Raw genomic sequence first — 13,807 nt, 5'->3', positions numbered from 1 at the left:
ATTCTAACTATCGAATAGCTCATACTTACATTAAAGTCTGGATCTTTGATAGAATCGTAAGATATTAAGAAAAAAAACTGTGATTATTGTTAAAATTGAGTATCCTATAGCAACACAATACGCATTACAACAAAGTTGCAACAAATCACCACAGTGTTAATGCGCGTTCGGTGCGTAGTTTGTGCGCACAACGACGTACATATACGTGTTGTTGTTTGTATCTGAAAGCGAAGGCGAAGCTTAATGCTAAATCACAATCTTGATTAATCTTTATCAAGAATTGGTGTATATTTTGAATATCAAAAAATATGCTTTAGATAAATTGAAGGTTTTCCTATCGTTTCGCATGAGTAGAATACAAATTAAAAAATAAATTATTCAGTAAAAAATATAAATGTAAACTACTAAAAAAAATATTATTGTATGAATGCGTAAAGGAAACAACTTCAAAAAATACAGTATAATAGCTAAAATTATTTGTGACAGTTTCACTTGATATTTTTTTTTGTTTTCTTATAAAATTGTTAACAAAATAAATAAAAACCAGTTTCGTGCTTGAAATCAAACGTTTCTAGACTCCGTTTGTCAAGCGATTACAATGCCTAATAGGCATTAACAGGTGAGTAGTTAAGAGGAAGCTACAAGCCAAAAATTTATATATTCTTGGTATACCTTATATTGTAGGTATTACCTTCTTGCAGCTTCCTCTTGACGATTCACCTGTTGCCATTTTTGAAAAGGTTTTTTTCCATATAATTTTCATACGGAGAAAACAATGATCGGTGGCCAGGAATCTAACCGATCAATCAAATGCGATGGTTGTTAGAAAGACAGACAGCTATATTTTGTTGAGGTGGCTTAATATATGAACTCTACTCAATTTTGACGAATTTTTGTATAGTTTTTACACTGATTTGTATGTATGAGCTTTTCGTGGAATTGAACTAACCTTCCAACATACTGACAAAAGCTTTTCTATAATATTACACATTATCTATTCATTATTATTATATAATATCCAAAATAAGTATCGAATTAGTTCAAAAGAGATAAACTCGGTCATTATCCCACAGAAGGGTATTGTTCACACTACTTACCGACTAGAAAAATGCCTATTGTTAAGTTTTCAGTAAAGAAAAAGACATTCCGGTTTAAAAATATTCATCTGCGTGTATTTACAATGCAAACAACTTACATGATGACTAGTACCTTTTAATCTATGCCCAGATAAAGGACGGCTTGCCTTCCCTGATAGTTCTGAAAGAACTGCTTTGCCCTGCGTACGAAATAGAAGAAGGGAATTTAAGGGAGCTCATTGTTTTATAAAATACAAGAACTAACAGAACCTGTGTTTAGAATCTTCGCCTTTGGCCACAGTACAAATCAATACAAGTCACAGTTTATTAAAAATCCCTGAAACATTTCTTATTCTTTTCCAACGAACCAACTTAAACATCTTCCAACCTCTTGTACGAAAATGTCGTCTGTATAAAATTCACCGTAGTGGCAAGATTCTGGACATATTTAGCGTTAGCCCTTAGAACAATTTTTTTGGAATCTGTTGCGATGGTTGAATACGTGCTCGGTGTTGAAAGTAAACCATGTAATATTTTATAATAGATTTATTACAGCAAGTATTATTTAAGTCATCGCAGCGCGAAAGGAGTAAGTTATTTTGATTAGGGTGTTAAAACATAGCGCGTAGTTAGTAATTATAATAATTAATTAGTAATTATAATAATTAATTAATATAATTAGACTGACTGAGTTCCTTCCCGCTGTCGCTTATATAAGGTGCCTGTATGATTCAAGTTGCACCTAAAAACGTTCCTGAACTTTCTAGTTGCTATGGCTACAAATATTGTCACCCGTAACGCTGAGCAACGGCCGAAATTTCCAGCACGTTCTATGATGGCCTAGGTACCTTAGCTCTTGGCACTGTGTATTAAGTAGTATTTGACACCATCCGACTCGGGTAGTGACATACCACTACAAATCTCTTGTTTTAACATGACTTCAATTTATTGTCGCTTGTTTTTCTATTGTTACTGTTTTACACACTTATCGTTTTTCTGTTAACATACCGTTGTACGCCGTTATTGGATGATTGGCATTCATTCTTCGTAATTTCTTTTGTTAACCATCTACTCTGTTGTTTATATTAATAAAATAAAATATTTTTTTGTTTCTAGCTTGTGAGTTGACTGCCGAAGGTGTGGCAGCCATATTTGGTCCGGAGTCCATAGAATCTCTGGGGATTGTCGAATCGATCTGTGAAAACCTGGAAGTTCCCAACATTCAGTTCAACTGGGACCCGGAACCCGCGGGCAGGATCACCAAGATGTCCATTAACTTCTACCCGGATCAGAACCAACTGGCTGTCGCGATGGCAGCCCTGGTGGCGGACTACGATTGGAACAGCTTCACGATACTGTATGAAGATAATGATGGTAAAGAAATAACCGAAGTAACTCAAAATCACGGGATATTTTAAATTAGTGAAGTTGTAAGTAATTATAAAATATCATTGAAGAAGAAGATAATACTAACAAATCTAAACAAAACATCAAACAGAAAGAGACGCAGCAAATAAAAAAAGTTAACGGTCTCAACTGGGAGTCGAACTCAGGATCTCTCTTTTAAATGAGATAACGTCTTAATCCACACATCCATTAGTACCTTTACTTTTATTCTGAATTTAACTATTATTAAATTGAATAAAATTCGCCATAAATTCAGAATTGAGAATATTGTCTTACAACTAATTTGGGGCCATATTTTTGGCAGCTATCTTCTTGAAAGTTCTGGAGAATCGGTTTGTAACCTAGATAAACAAACTCTCGGATAAACATATCCGATATTAATTTTTTGGGAATACCAATTGACTTTTTCAATAGGTTTTCACAAGAAGTCTAAAAATAGATGTATTGAGTTTGACTAAGGATTGAACCTGAAGGGAATATCACTTTTGTTTTCTTGAATAAATGTATGAATCTTAAAAGCGGAAATTAAATCACTCGATCCTGCTGAAACTCGACAGACTCGTTGTCAATGATAATGCATCAACTTTTGGTGAAAATCACGTACACACACGTGTGTAAAGATGGCATCACAGCAAACACACGAAATATATGTCGGTCATACCCGATCGGGATTTGGCTCAGTTGTCAGCACTGGGAAACAATGTTCAACTTTTATTTATCAATTCAATCTAAATAAATCTTCAATTCATATACATAAAAATGTTCGTTTGTTCAAATTCTTAAATATCCGAAAGTTCTTCACAGATTGCTTTGAAATTTTAACCCCTTGTTGCATACGAATATGTGTTTTTATATACCTATTTTACACAGATGTCACCTGTGACATATAAAAAAAGCGCCATCTGTTGAACGTAAACGCAACACGCGCCATTGTTTCTCTGTTTACACAGACAGACTGAGCCATCGCAACGCGTGGCGGGGTACAGCTAGTTTATTACGAAAAATAGATGTATTTTTGTAAAAATTTAATTAAATTTTGCGGGTTGATTTTTTTTTATAAATTAATATCCAAAAACACGCATCAGGTACTATTCCAATACAATGGATGCATACAGTAGAAATAACCAATGTGTGCATACAGTAGTAATAACTAATGGATGCATACAGTAGAAATAACCAATGTGTGCATACAGTAGTAATAACCAATGTTTGCATACAGTAGTAATAACCAATGGATGCATACAGTAGTATATATCCATTGATTGAACTTTTGATTTTCAAAATGAAATGCTCTTAATAATACATTCAAACTATTAACTTTTGTGATGAATGAATTTTTATGAATTTTGTGATGATTGTGATGAATGCATTTGTGATACAAATTACAACAAAAAAACCGACTTCTCTTAATTGCCTGCCAAATTTAAACAATAAGTTTAACTCTAGTAATCGAGGAGTTGTTTTAATAAACTTCAAAATCAGCGGTGCATTTTAATTGTGAAACTCTGCCATAAATAATGAAAGTATTCTCTCGGGTCCATAAATCAACGTCTGAATATAAAAGCTTAATAAAAGCCATTGCTATAAATACATAATTTGCTGATTTAGTTCGTTAGCGCCATATCCCATCAGAAAGCCACTGACCGGAAAATTTTATTAGTCACTCGATATTTTTTACGAGGGTAACGTTTTCGCTATAACTCTGTGAACCCATACTATGCAAACATCTTTAATGAAGTTTTGAAATATTGAAGGGGAAAATATGGCGGATTAGCTGTCGGATCAGATAATTAACGATTGAAAATCGTCGATGTTTAAAATCGTTCTACTTATAAGTAAATAATGCCGTGAAATATTGTTTTTTGTATTTCCGACAGAAATCCAGAATGCAAGTTAATATTTTGTATTCATTTTGATTGATTAGGATGATTTTCTTTTCAGGTGATTTGATTCTACAATACATGGAGAAATCTTCCTGCTAAAAAATTATGGTATTTTATTAAAAATCTCTTCAAATTATTCGTATTCTTGTAAAAAGCGGGAATGTGGGGCATTAACGAATGAATTGATAGGTATCTTACCTATCAATGTTTTGGAACGATGTCCGAACAAGTGTTCATAATAGTCCTAACATTTTTCAATTCAATTCATTTCTTTTTTTTATTCCTTTAAAAACAATACAAAATTATATTTGAATTCTAATTTGTAAAATGGTATTACATAATAATTAGGCGGTGTATCAACTATACTAGCATCAATAGAGCTTGCCATTTAAAGGCAGTTTCACCGATGCTAAATATGTCGATATCCGAATTGATTCTGTTCAACAGCAAGACTGCTCTCCCCACCGGCATGACCTGCAGGCAAGTTAGTCTTGCAGGCCTAGAGATAAAACAGTCTCTGCTGTAGGTGACGGAGATAACCATCAGGAACATAGAGACTAATTTTCAAACCATATCAGTTAGAAGAAGTGTGGTACAATATGTACATTTTTTCTGACCCGTAGATGGTTCATAACGAGCATGCCCAAGAGAAAGTCAGTAGGATAGAGCCATGGGTAGTAGCCATACTTCCTCAGGTAGAGGGATCTCAGAAATCTCAGAAATTTTTACACTTCGTCATGATACAATATTCAGACAAACGTAGGTGGATGAACACGTGAGCATTTACATGTGCAGTCCCGTTTTTAACAGGATGATTAACAATTTAAAGAGATTTTCAATAAATCAGCATTACTCATTTTTTCCCGGTATAAGTACAAGTATTAATAAAGACGCCGACATAAAGATACACACCACTGAAAATGAATAAATCCTTCAAACGTGTTATTTTGGCACTTGCAATTAATTCAACGTGAAACATCTTCCTAGTATACTTAAGGTAGTGCAATTCTAGCACTTAAAATTTCCGCCTACGTAATTTCATCATGTAACCATTAATAAAGTAGAGGATAACGAAAAACCTGTATCGATTAATAAGCATTGTATTGTATTGTTTCATAGGACTTGTTCGTCTGCAAGAGGTATTGAAGCAGCACAAGGCCTCTGATCCTCCAATAACACTGAGACAGCTAGCTATAGGAGAGGATAACAGACCACTGCTGAAGGAAGTCAGGGCAGCTGGTGAAGTTCACATCATCTTGGATTGTGCTGCTGAGAGGATCCTCGACTATCTCAGACAGGCCAATGAGGTCAAACTAATGGAGGACTATCAGGTATATAGATTATTTTAAATCTATTTCTACGATATTATAAGGTCAAAACTGGAAGAATACAAGAAAAGACAAGAAGGCATTTCTTGTGTTCTTCATTATTCTAACAAAAAATGTCCAAAAAAGCGAAGATAGCAATTTACAATGGAGTGCTGGTACCTACACTGATTTATGACAGTATGGCAGAATGCTGCAGAAATGAGAACCCTGAGGCATATGTGTGGTAAAACCATGTGTGATCGTTTAAGTAATGTGGAACTAATGAATAAGATTAAGAAAGAAACGTTCAGATGGTTCACGGGATGGGCATGTCTGAGTTGTTTGGCGGTTTGTCGGTCTCTCTGCCTAACCATACGGGGAAACGGCGGGATGGTTAGTTAGTTAGTTTTCTTTATTCTACGATTGTTGAGTATTTGTTTCATTACCGTATTTTCAATTTTTCCTGTAGTGTGTTGAAATGTAGGATAATAGTCTGCAAATTCTTCTAGGAATTCTTGGTGATTACTTTGAGTTCCGTCAAAGACGTCAACATTCAGATTCACTTATTTTTTTATTCGATTTGAGTGTTCCTTCCACCTTTATTTTCATAATCTATATACATACATTATATTCGTACCATACAAATACAGCCAGGGAAGATACCATGATCATCTACGTAACCCACAAAACGTAACGGCATAGTAACGAGGTATGTCGCTATCATATAATATTTATAAGACTGTTAACATTTTTAAAAGTAGTCTTGAAGAATTCAAAGGGCTTGTAAATGCCATACATTACCCATTTGTGTGCTATACATTACACGAGACGTGTGGGCCTGTACAAGAAAAAAATGTAAATAATGAGCACTGGCACACACAAGCCCTCGACCTGTGCAATGATTTAGGTAAAACACCCTTAGGTATTCTATCAAAATAAAAAACAATTTAAAATAAAATTAACAGTTAAATTACATTTATTGTACTAGTATACTGAAAGTACAAAGGGGTATAGCTTATAGATACTTCCTATTTTTTATAGCCAACACAATTCACAAGAAATGGAGTATGTATTTATATACTACTGTGTTTTAATACACAAACAGAAATAGAGATAATCGGTTTGTGGACAGTATCTGTTTAACGCGTAGTGACACATGTCCAAAAAGAATGCTTTCAGTGATAATGCGAATTGGAGCACATTTGTTGATTAGATCAGCGTGCCATACGATACAGCAGATAGCCAGTGGTTGGTGGCCAGCAGCGATGGCTAACAGTCGATAGCCAATTGTAATTTGTCAGCCTAAGGTGACCAGCTGCTGTGATCAGCAGTTGGTAGCCAGCAGTCATTGGCCAGCCTTAGGTAGCCAGAAGCGGTGGCCAGAAGTCGGTAGCCAGCAGTAATTATCCAACCTTAGGTGGTCAGTACTGGTGGTCAGCAGTCAGTAGCCAGCGGTAATTGGCCAGTCTTGGTGACCAGCAGCGGTAGTCCCAGGACGTCTGCGGCGGAATGTTAATTTGATCATAGACGCCCGACTACTGTAATGTCTTGATAGAGTTGCCTTCGCTTCATCAGCTGTTGGAGTGCCGTCAGTATGTAGCTCGTCGCACTTAGCAGCCGGTTCATTTGTCCAGGATGTCAGCGGTGGCTGTGGAAGATAAGGCAGCTTTCAGTTGAGAATCAGAGATGGCAAGTCAAGCTTTTAGAAGTTTTAAGTTTTTTAGTTTGATCGCGTTTGTAGAGTGTTGTATCGATCAGTTGTACATTTTGAAAAACATAAATATTTTGGGTTTCGGTTAATATATAATGCCTCCGCAGGTGTTGTTTTTTTTAAAGTTTTATGCAGATGTCGAATTGAGGTCAACAATCTGTCTTTGGTTGTAAACAACATAAATTCATCTCGAATTGTTTCGCTTAGTGACAGTTGCTTTGATGCATTTAATAATATAAGTACCGTCAGTATTTTCAACTTATGATATGATACTTGGTCATCGAACTAGCAGGTGTTACTTAATGCAGGCGACCAGTAGTAAGCAGCAAGGTTTTATCTATCCTAGCTTTTTATATTGTACATTTTATGTATCCATATTATTTGTGTGTATAATATTAGGCATCCACGTTCGATATACCATTATAACAGCTCGGCTGTGGAACGAACTGCCGGCCTCTGTGTTTCCTCCCTCCTACAACATGGGACTCTTCAAGACCCATGTTCACTCCTTCCTCTCCAAAAAAAGACCCTCCACACAGCATCCCCAAAGATGACATAGGCCCCGAGGGAAATTATTTTCTTCTGGGCCTCCTGTGTGGAGTAAATATAAAAAAAAAAAAAAAAAAAAAATAAATAAAATAATAATATTATTTTATGTTTCATATTTTTTTATTAATACTCGTATGTAGTTTATGTAACATGTGTATTGTAAATGGACACAAAGTCTGCTTTGCATAAAAAATTCTTCACTGTTTGCTTGTCTCTTTCAGAGTTATATCTTGACGTCAATTGACGCTCATACCATTGATTTAGCTGAAATGAAGTACGGAAGGTCAAACGTGACGTGCTTCAGGATGTTGGATCCCACCAGTCACGAACTGGAAAGTGCTGTGAGAGACTGGGAGATGGGGGAGAAGTCGAACAACCGACCAATCGATATCCAGCTAGAAAGCGTCCGAGTAAGTAATCTTTGTCTAACATTTAGTTCTCGGAAAAAAATATCTTCATTTCAAGTATACCTTCTTTTCCACAGAAGGCCCTGAGGAAGAACATCTCTCAGGGCCTATATCATTTTTGGGCATGCTGTGTGGTCTTTTTAGGAAAAGGAAGGGGAGGACGTTCTGGGGAGCAAAAAGGTATGAGAGGTTGATATGAGTCTGGGGTCAATCTGTTCAGGAGCGGCGGACTCTGCGGTGCAAGGTGATGGGTTGAGAAGGTCCAGCCGTAGCGGTCAAAAGGTCTCCTCAACCAGTCTCTCCTGATCCGGTCGCTGTAGGTGGGAAAACGCATCCGACGCCAAGACCCAGACAAACCTCACCCCATTAATCCATTCATCACTGCTAAGTCACCATATGTAGCAAACCACTTGGTGTGATTTATGGCAGGGGTGTTATTAATCCAATAAATGGTTTCCGGTCAGCGTTACCCATAACTGCCTCCCAAATTGTATAACATGGTAATTTCAGGTTTACACGAATGTCATGTTGTTTTAAATTAACTGAAAAAAAATTGTATCCCAGCTTGGCGCAGCTTTGATGAACGATGCAGTCACCCACTTCAGCAAGGCGTTGGTGGACTTGTATGAATCTCAGGGCGTAGAGACGATGCCAGTTCCTTGTGACCAGCCCAATATCTGGACCCACGGATTAGGGCTGGTGCAGTACATGAAAGTGGTGAGTAATACCAACATTTTAGTTGTGCTTTAATATGTTTTTATCATTGCAATATTATTTTTTTATCATTGCAATATTATTTTTTTATCATTGCAATATTATTTTTTTATCATTGCAATATTATTTTTTTATCATTGCAATATAATGTTCATTACAGGATCTCAATATTTACATTGCCATTTAAATATATTCTGAACTAACAATCTCTATTATTTGCTATTTTACACGTCCATAAGTGCTGTTCGTTACTTACACAATTCTTATTTCGACGTCTATTGGTTTTTCGCCGGGCTTTTACATGGATTTTTAGAACAGGATATAACTAGTGAGCTATTGTAAATTATAAACCATGTTTTAAAGCATAAAATAACGTTAAAATGAAATACTGAATATGAAACAATAATCATTAAGCATGTAACAGTAACATCAAATAATATAAAAACTAGAAAAATACTTCATATAAGAAAAATCACAAAAACTACATAACCAACGCTACTATAATTTGTAGGATTGTGGCACAGGTTACGCTTAATTCTATAAATGAAGTCAGCAAATATATATTAGTACCTCAAAACTCATTGCCCAGATCATGCATTAACCTATTGGTTAGTGAGTGTGTCTGATAGTTGATGTGTATGCTTTACAGAAGAATGTTACATTTTGTCTTGTATTCCTAGTCGTCACACGGCGCATTATATACCTACCCATAAGCACTTACTATTTACCTCATCTTTATCTTAAGTTAATAAACATATTTTTTGGCATTCTGATATTGTATTACTTAAACACGATATAATTTTGCTTTTTTATTTACAAACTATGTTACTAATTTCTATTTACTATTCTTTACTAGTTTACGTGCTTATAAGCAGTCTTTATCACCTACTTACGCAATTCTTATTTTGTGTAATAGTTTATATTATGAGTTATAAGTTAAAGCCGAAAAGCATTAATGATATAAATAAATGGTTCCATGATAACTCAATACAGTGACAATTCAACACACTTTTAAAAAGTGATATAAAGTCATTAAAAACGATGAAATTTTTTTTTTACCTAACCTAACCTACTTAACCCAGTTAATACATTTTTAGTTTCATCACTTTCCATGAATTTATATAACTTTTAAAGATGTGATGAATTATCATTGTGAAGATTTATCTGGTCTTCAAATAAATATAAGGTGGATATTCATAGTGAAACCAGCAATTTCATTCGCTCGGCGAACGTATGTCGAAGACTTCAAGAATATGTGGAAAACGATAAGATTAACGATAAGAGTCTGACAATGACGAATAAGACTACCCGTGAAATTCAGGATAAAGTGTCGCAATGTAACAAATATATACAATATAGACCCCTATGTTACTTCCGGATACCCGAACAGCAGTATTTATTCAACCTTCGCCTTTTACTCTTAAATTTGTGTACGAGTTCCACGAGACACATATTTTACATTCAATATATTTTGTCACTAATAATATATAAAATTGGGTGGCTTTGTTTTGACAGAATAACAGGGCCTATAAATCCTACTGATCCCTCAACATAAATATTTAAAAAATCTTTCGTAATCCTCATGATAATAATATTCCTACATAATAATCCTACATAAATTTATAATTGGTGAGTAAGTTTATATTAAATTATTAGTATATTAACATACTCTACATCGTTAGTATATTATAATAGACTAAATTTTCCAATTTTGAGTATATTATAATATACTAAATTGTCCAATGTGATTAATTATTAGTATATTATAGAAGACTAAAATTTCAAATGTCATAAATTATAAGTATGTTGTAATAGGCTTAATTGTCTGACGACATAAATGTAACATGGGGTGAACTAAAGACGGAAAATTACCCACGCTTTTATAATTTTTTTAATGAAATTGAATTTAAAATTCTTTATTTTAGAATTTCGCACGTTTCAATAGTTGTTTTTTACAGTAACGAAGTTAAAGCGAACCGTCATTTTGGTTAATTATGCATATAAGAACAAATCACTGTGACACTGCTAAATTCCGTAAGCATGCGTGTACGTACCCCTGTCACCCATTTTCTCTTTCATTATCAACAAAATTTACAGGCTGTCCGAAATTATCTCTCCGCTCCGCTGCAATAAATAGACTGTCACCAATAATACCCCATGGACTACCATGGCTACGCGCATTATTCTATATCAGATTAACTGGTCGACATTCGACGCACAAAGTGCATCACTTCCCAACTGCGCCCGACGCTATTCGTCGGATAGAAATGTGTGTCCAGGGTGAATTGAGTTTTGCTGGGTTTGGGCTTTTCGTTTTTCAATAGTACCTACCTAATTTGAAAACTAGTTTGTTCTATTAAAAAAATAGCGGGCCAGCGCTTGGCTTTAAACTTTTGCAATTTGTTATTCATTGGTTCTGTCCACATGACGCCTGCACAACGCGCAAAGCCTTAACAATAAATAATAATATGATAATTCATATAACCCAGTTTTTGTGAAAAGTCGCTTCAAAGGCACTGTACAATTATGAGATGCTAAGCTAATCTACACTTATTATTTACAAATAGATACTAAAAACATGCTTACCTGGCAGACCAATTCAGATAAACACGCTTTTAACAGAAACTTTAAATAAATTAACTATAAACTTTGTTTTAAAGCACTTCATTTGAGTTATATAGGTTGACCGGTTTCAGTTGCAATCAACTTTCTTCAGGACAGTGGGAATATTTTCTTAAGTTTTTAACGATTTTTATTGCAGATAAAAAAATATCAAATTTTCAATTATTTAACCTGAAATAACTAACCGCCCAACAGCTCGGACTTGGCACACACTCCTCGCCTCATTGACATTCATACACCTGCTCATGCATAATCTTCTGTTATTGCGACTCTTGACAGTGACTCAACTCAAGTATTTGGTTCATTTGTTTCATCATGTCTTCCTCGGGCGTCCCCGATTTCTTTCTCACTCACATTCACATTCACGTCATATTATAATTGTCATATAGTGGCTCAGTTCCCCACTCAATGAGCGATGGATGCAGATGATGCGGCGACCTCCCTGATGGACGGTTTGATTTAATTTAATCTTTTTGTTTAATTGTATTACCTATTTATATGACTATTTTATTTTTGATTTATATTTTAATTTTATCTTTAGGTACCTGCCTAATATTTTTTTCTCTTTGTTTTATCTTATTTTCATTTTTATAATTTTTTAATTTATTTTATTGTTTCCCTGTTTTACTGCATTTCATGTAATATGGCAGACTGGGATTGAACTATCCTCCCAGTCCTGCTGGATTAAAACTTAAATAAATAAAATAAATAAATAAATGTATCTTCCTTATACTCCTTTCTTTATTCATTAATTCGAAATGTCCAAAATATCTAAACGTTCCTTTCTTAATCTTACTCATATATATTAATAACACAAATTAATCATAAAAAAACATGTTAAAAACATTTTGGTTTACTATCGGGGGATAATTTGATACCTATTGCAGATGTGAAAACGTACGGAAAACTGGTATGCAGGAGTAAGTACGTAAGTGCCCGGTTTAGGGTGTTGAAGGGGGAGTTTAATTAAAGGCAGGAAGTAACCCGGAAGTACGTCATTTCATGGATGAGCTCCGATTAAAATCTCATTTAGACGAAACTGGAAAACTGATATAAACACCAACAGATTTGTAGTCACGTCACTTCCGGCCCGAACTAATGAATGAAAAGTCCTTCCATTAAAAAGGAGTATTGTTGATTTATTACGAATCTCTTGAAATTATTGGTAATCAAGTTTAAAATGCCGTTTCATGATATTGTAACACGTATTCAAACACCTGTGTTTGTCTAAGTAATATATAATGACGAAATGCGAAAATGTAAGGATTTATCGTGATAAAACATTGGTATTTTCTTAAAGTTTATCTGGATACATATCAATTCATTCGTCAATGGCCTGCAATCCCGTTTTTTATCAGATAACAAATACTTATTGACGTCATAAAATCAATAATTATTACAAACGAATGATGAAAGGGGAAGTGCGAGTGGAAGAACTATACATTATCAACGACTAAAACCCAAATTTAAAAATAACCGATTCTGAAAAAAGGGAAACAATTTTTTTTTTAAATTATCAACAGATTTCATTTCAGTTATTCATCCAGTTACGTGGCGATTATGTTCTTAACTAATAATGCACGTCTTTTTTTCAAAACCCCCGTAGGTTGCACTCTTAGTTCTATTGTATTGCGAAGTGACCGATAATTATTCAAAGCTCTCGCGACGTTTCCGCGCTGCGAGGATGTACGAGAGGATCGCGCTGCATTATGATGCAAATTCAGTTCAGTGTTTTCAGGGAACGATATTTTCAGGACTTAGGGAACAAATGGACAGCACTTAGATTATCGCACATAAAGGATGTGTAGTTTTAGTAACCGGGCATTGTATTATGTGCCTTCTTTAAAAATACAGCCACAAAATTCAGTGAAAAAGTCTTGTTAAAGTTCTATTCACGTTCTGTGAATCATCTGGCCTATAATAATAGTGGTATCGTAATAAAACTTTGAAATTTGACGAATAATTCTATTTCTGTGGAATAACTGGCCCTTGGCGTTTTCAGGAAGTTATACATTGTCATTTTAAACCAAACGTAGATTTGAAAAGGGATATTATTGTTAGTTGATTTCACGAAAGAATAAAAATAATATTTTGGAGTTTTCGGTAAGAGACAGTTGTATCGGGTAAACAC

The 13,807-nt window shown here is 34.7% G+C and overlaps 1 protein-coding gene across 1 annotated transcript in view; it reads left to right on the top strand.

The window, feature by feature from the left end:
* LOC149419755 (glutamate receptor ionotropic, kainate 2-like) overlaps positions 1-13,807 on the top strand; it is a 59,690-nt gene that overhangs the window by 21,922 nt on the left and 23,961 nt on the right. Inside the window, exons 4-7 of the mRNA XM_089637263.1 lie at positions 2,193-2,450; positions 5,486-5,697; positions 8,155-8,343; positions 8,905-9,057. Of these exons, the coding sequence (XP_089493389.1) occupies positions 2,193-2,450; positions 5,486-5,697; positions 8,155-8,343; positions 8,905-9,057 (812 nt within the window). The remainder of the gene's footprint in view (positions 1-2,192; positions 2,451-5,485; positions 5,698-8,154; positions 8,344-8,904; positions 9,058-13,807) is intronic.

This window comes from Hesperophylax consimilis, chromosome 11 (assembly GCF_061612785.1).
Source record: "Hesperophylax consimilis isolate HC1 chromosome 11, BYU_Hcon_1.0, whole genome shotgun sequence".
Taxonomy (NCBI): domain Eukaryota; kingdom Metazoa; phylum Arthropoda; class Insecta; order Trichoptera; family Limnephilidae; genus Hesperophylax; species Hesperophylax consimilis.
This window is presented reverse-complemented; position numbering and strand designations above follow the sequence as displayed.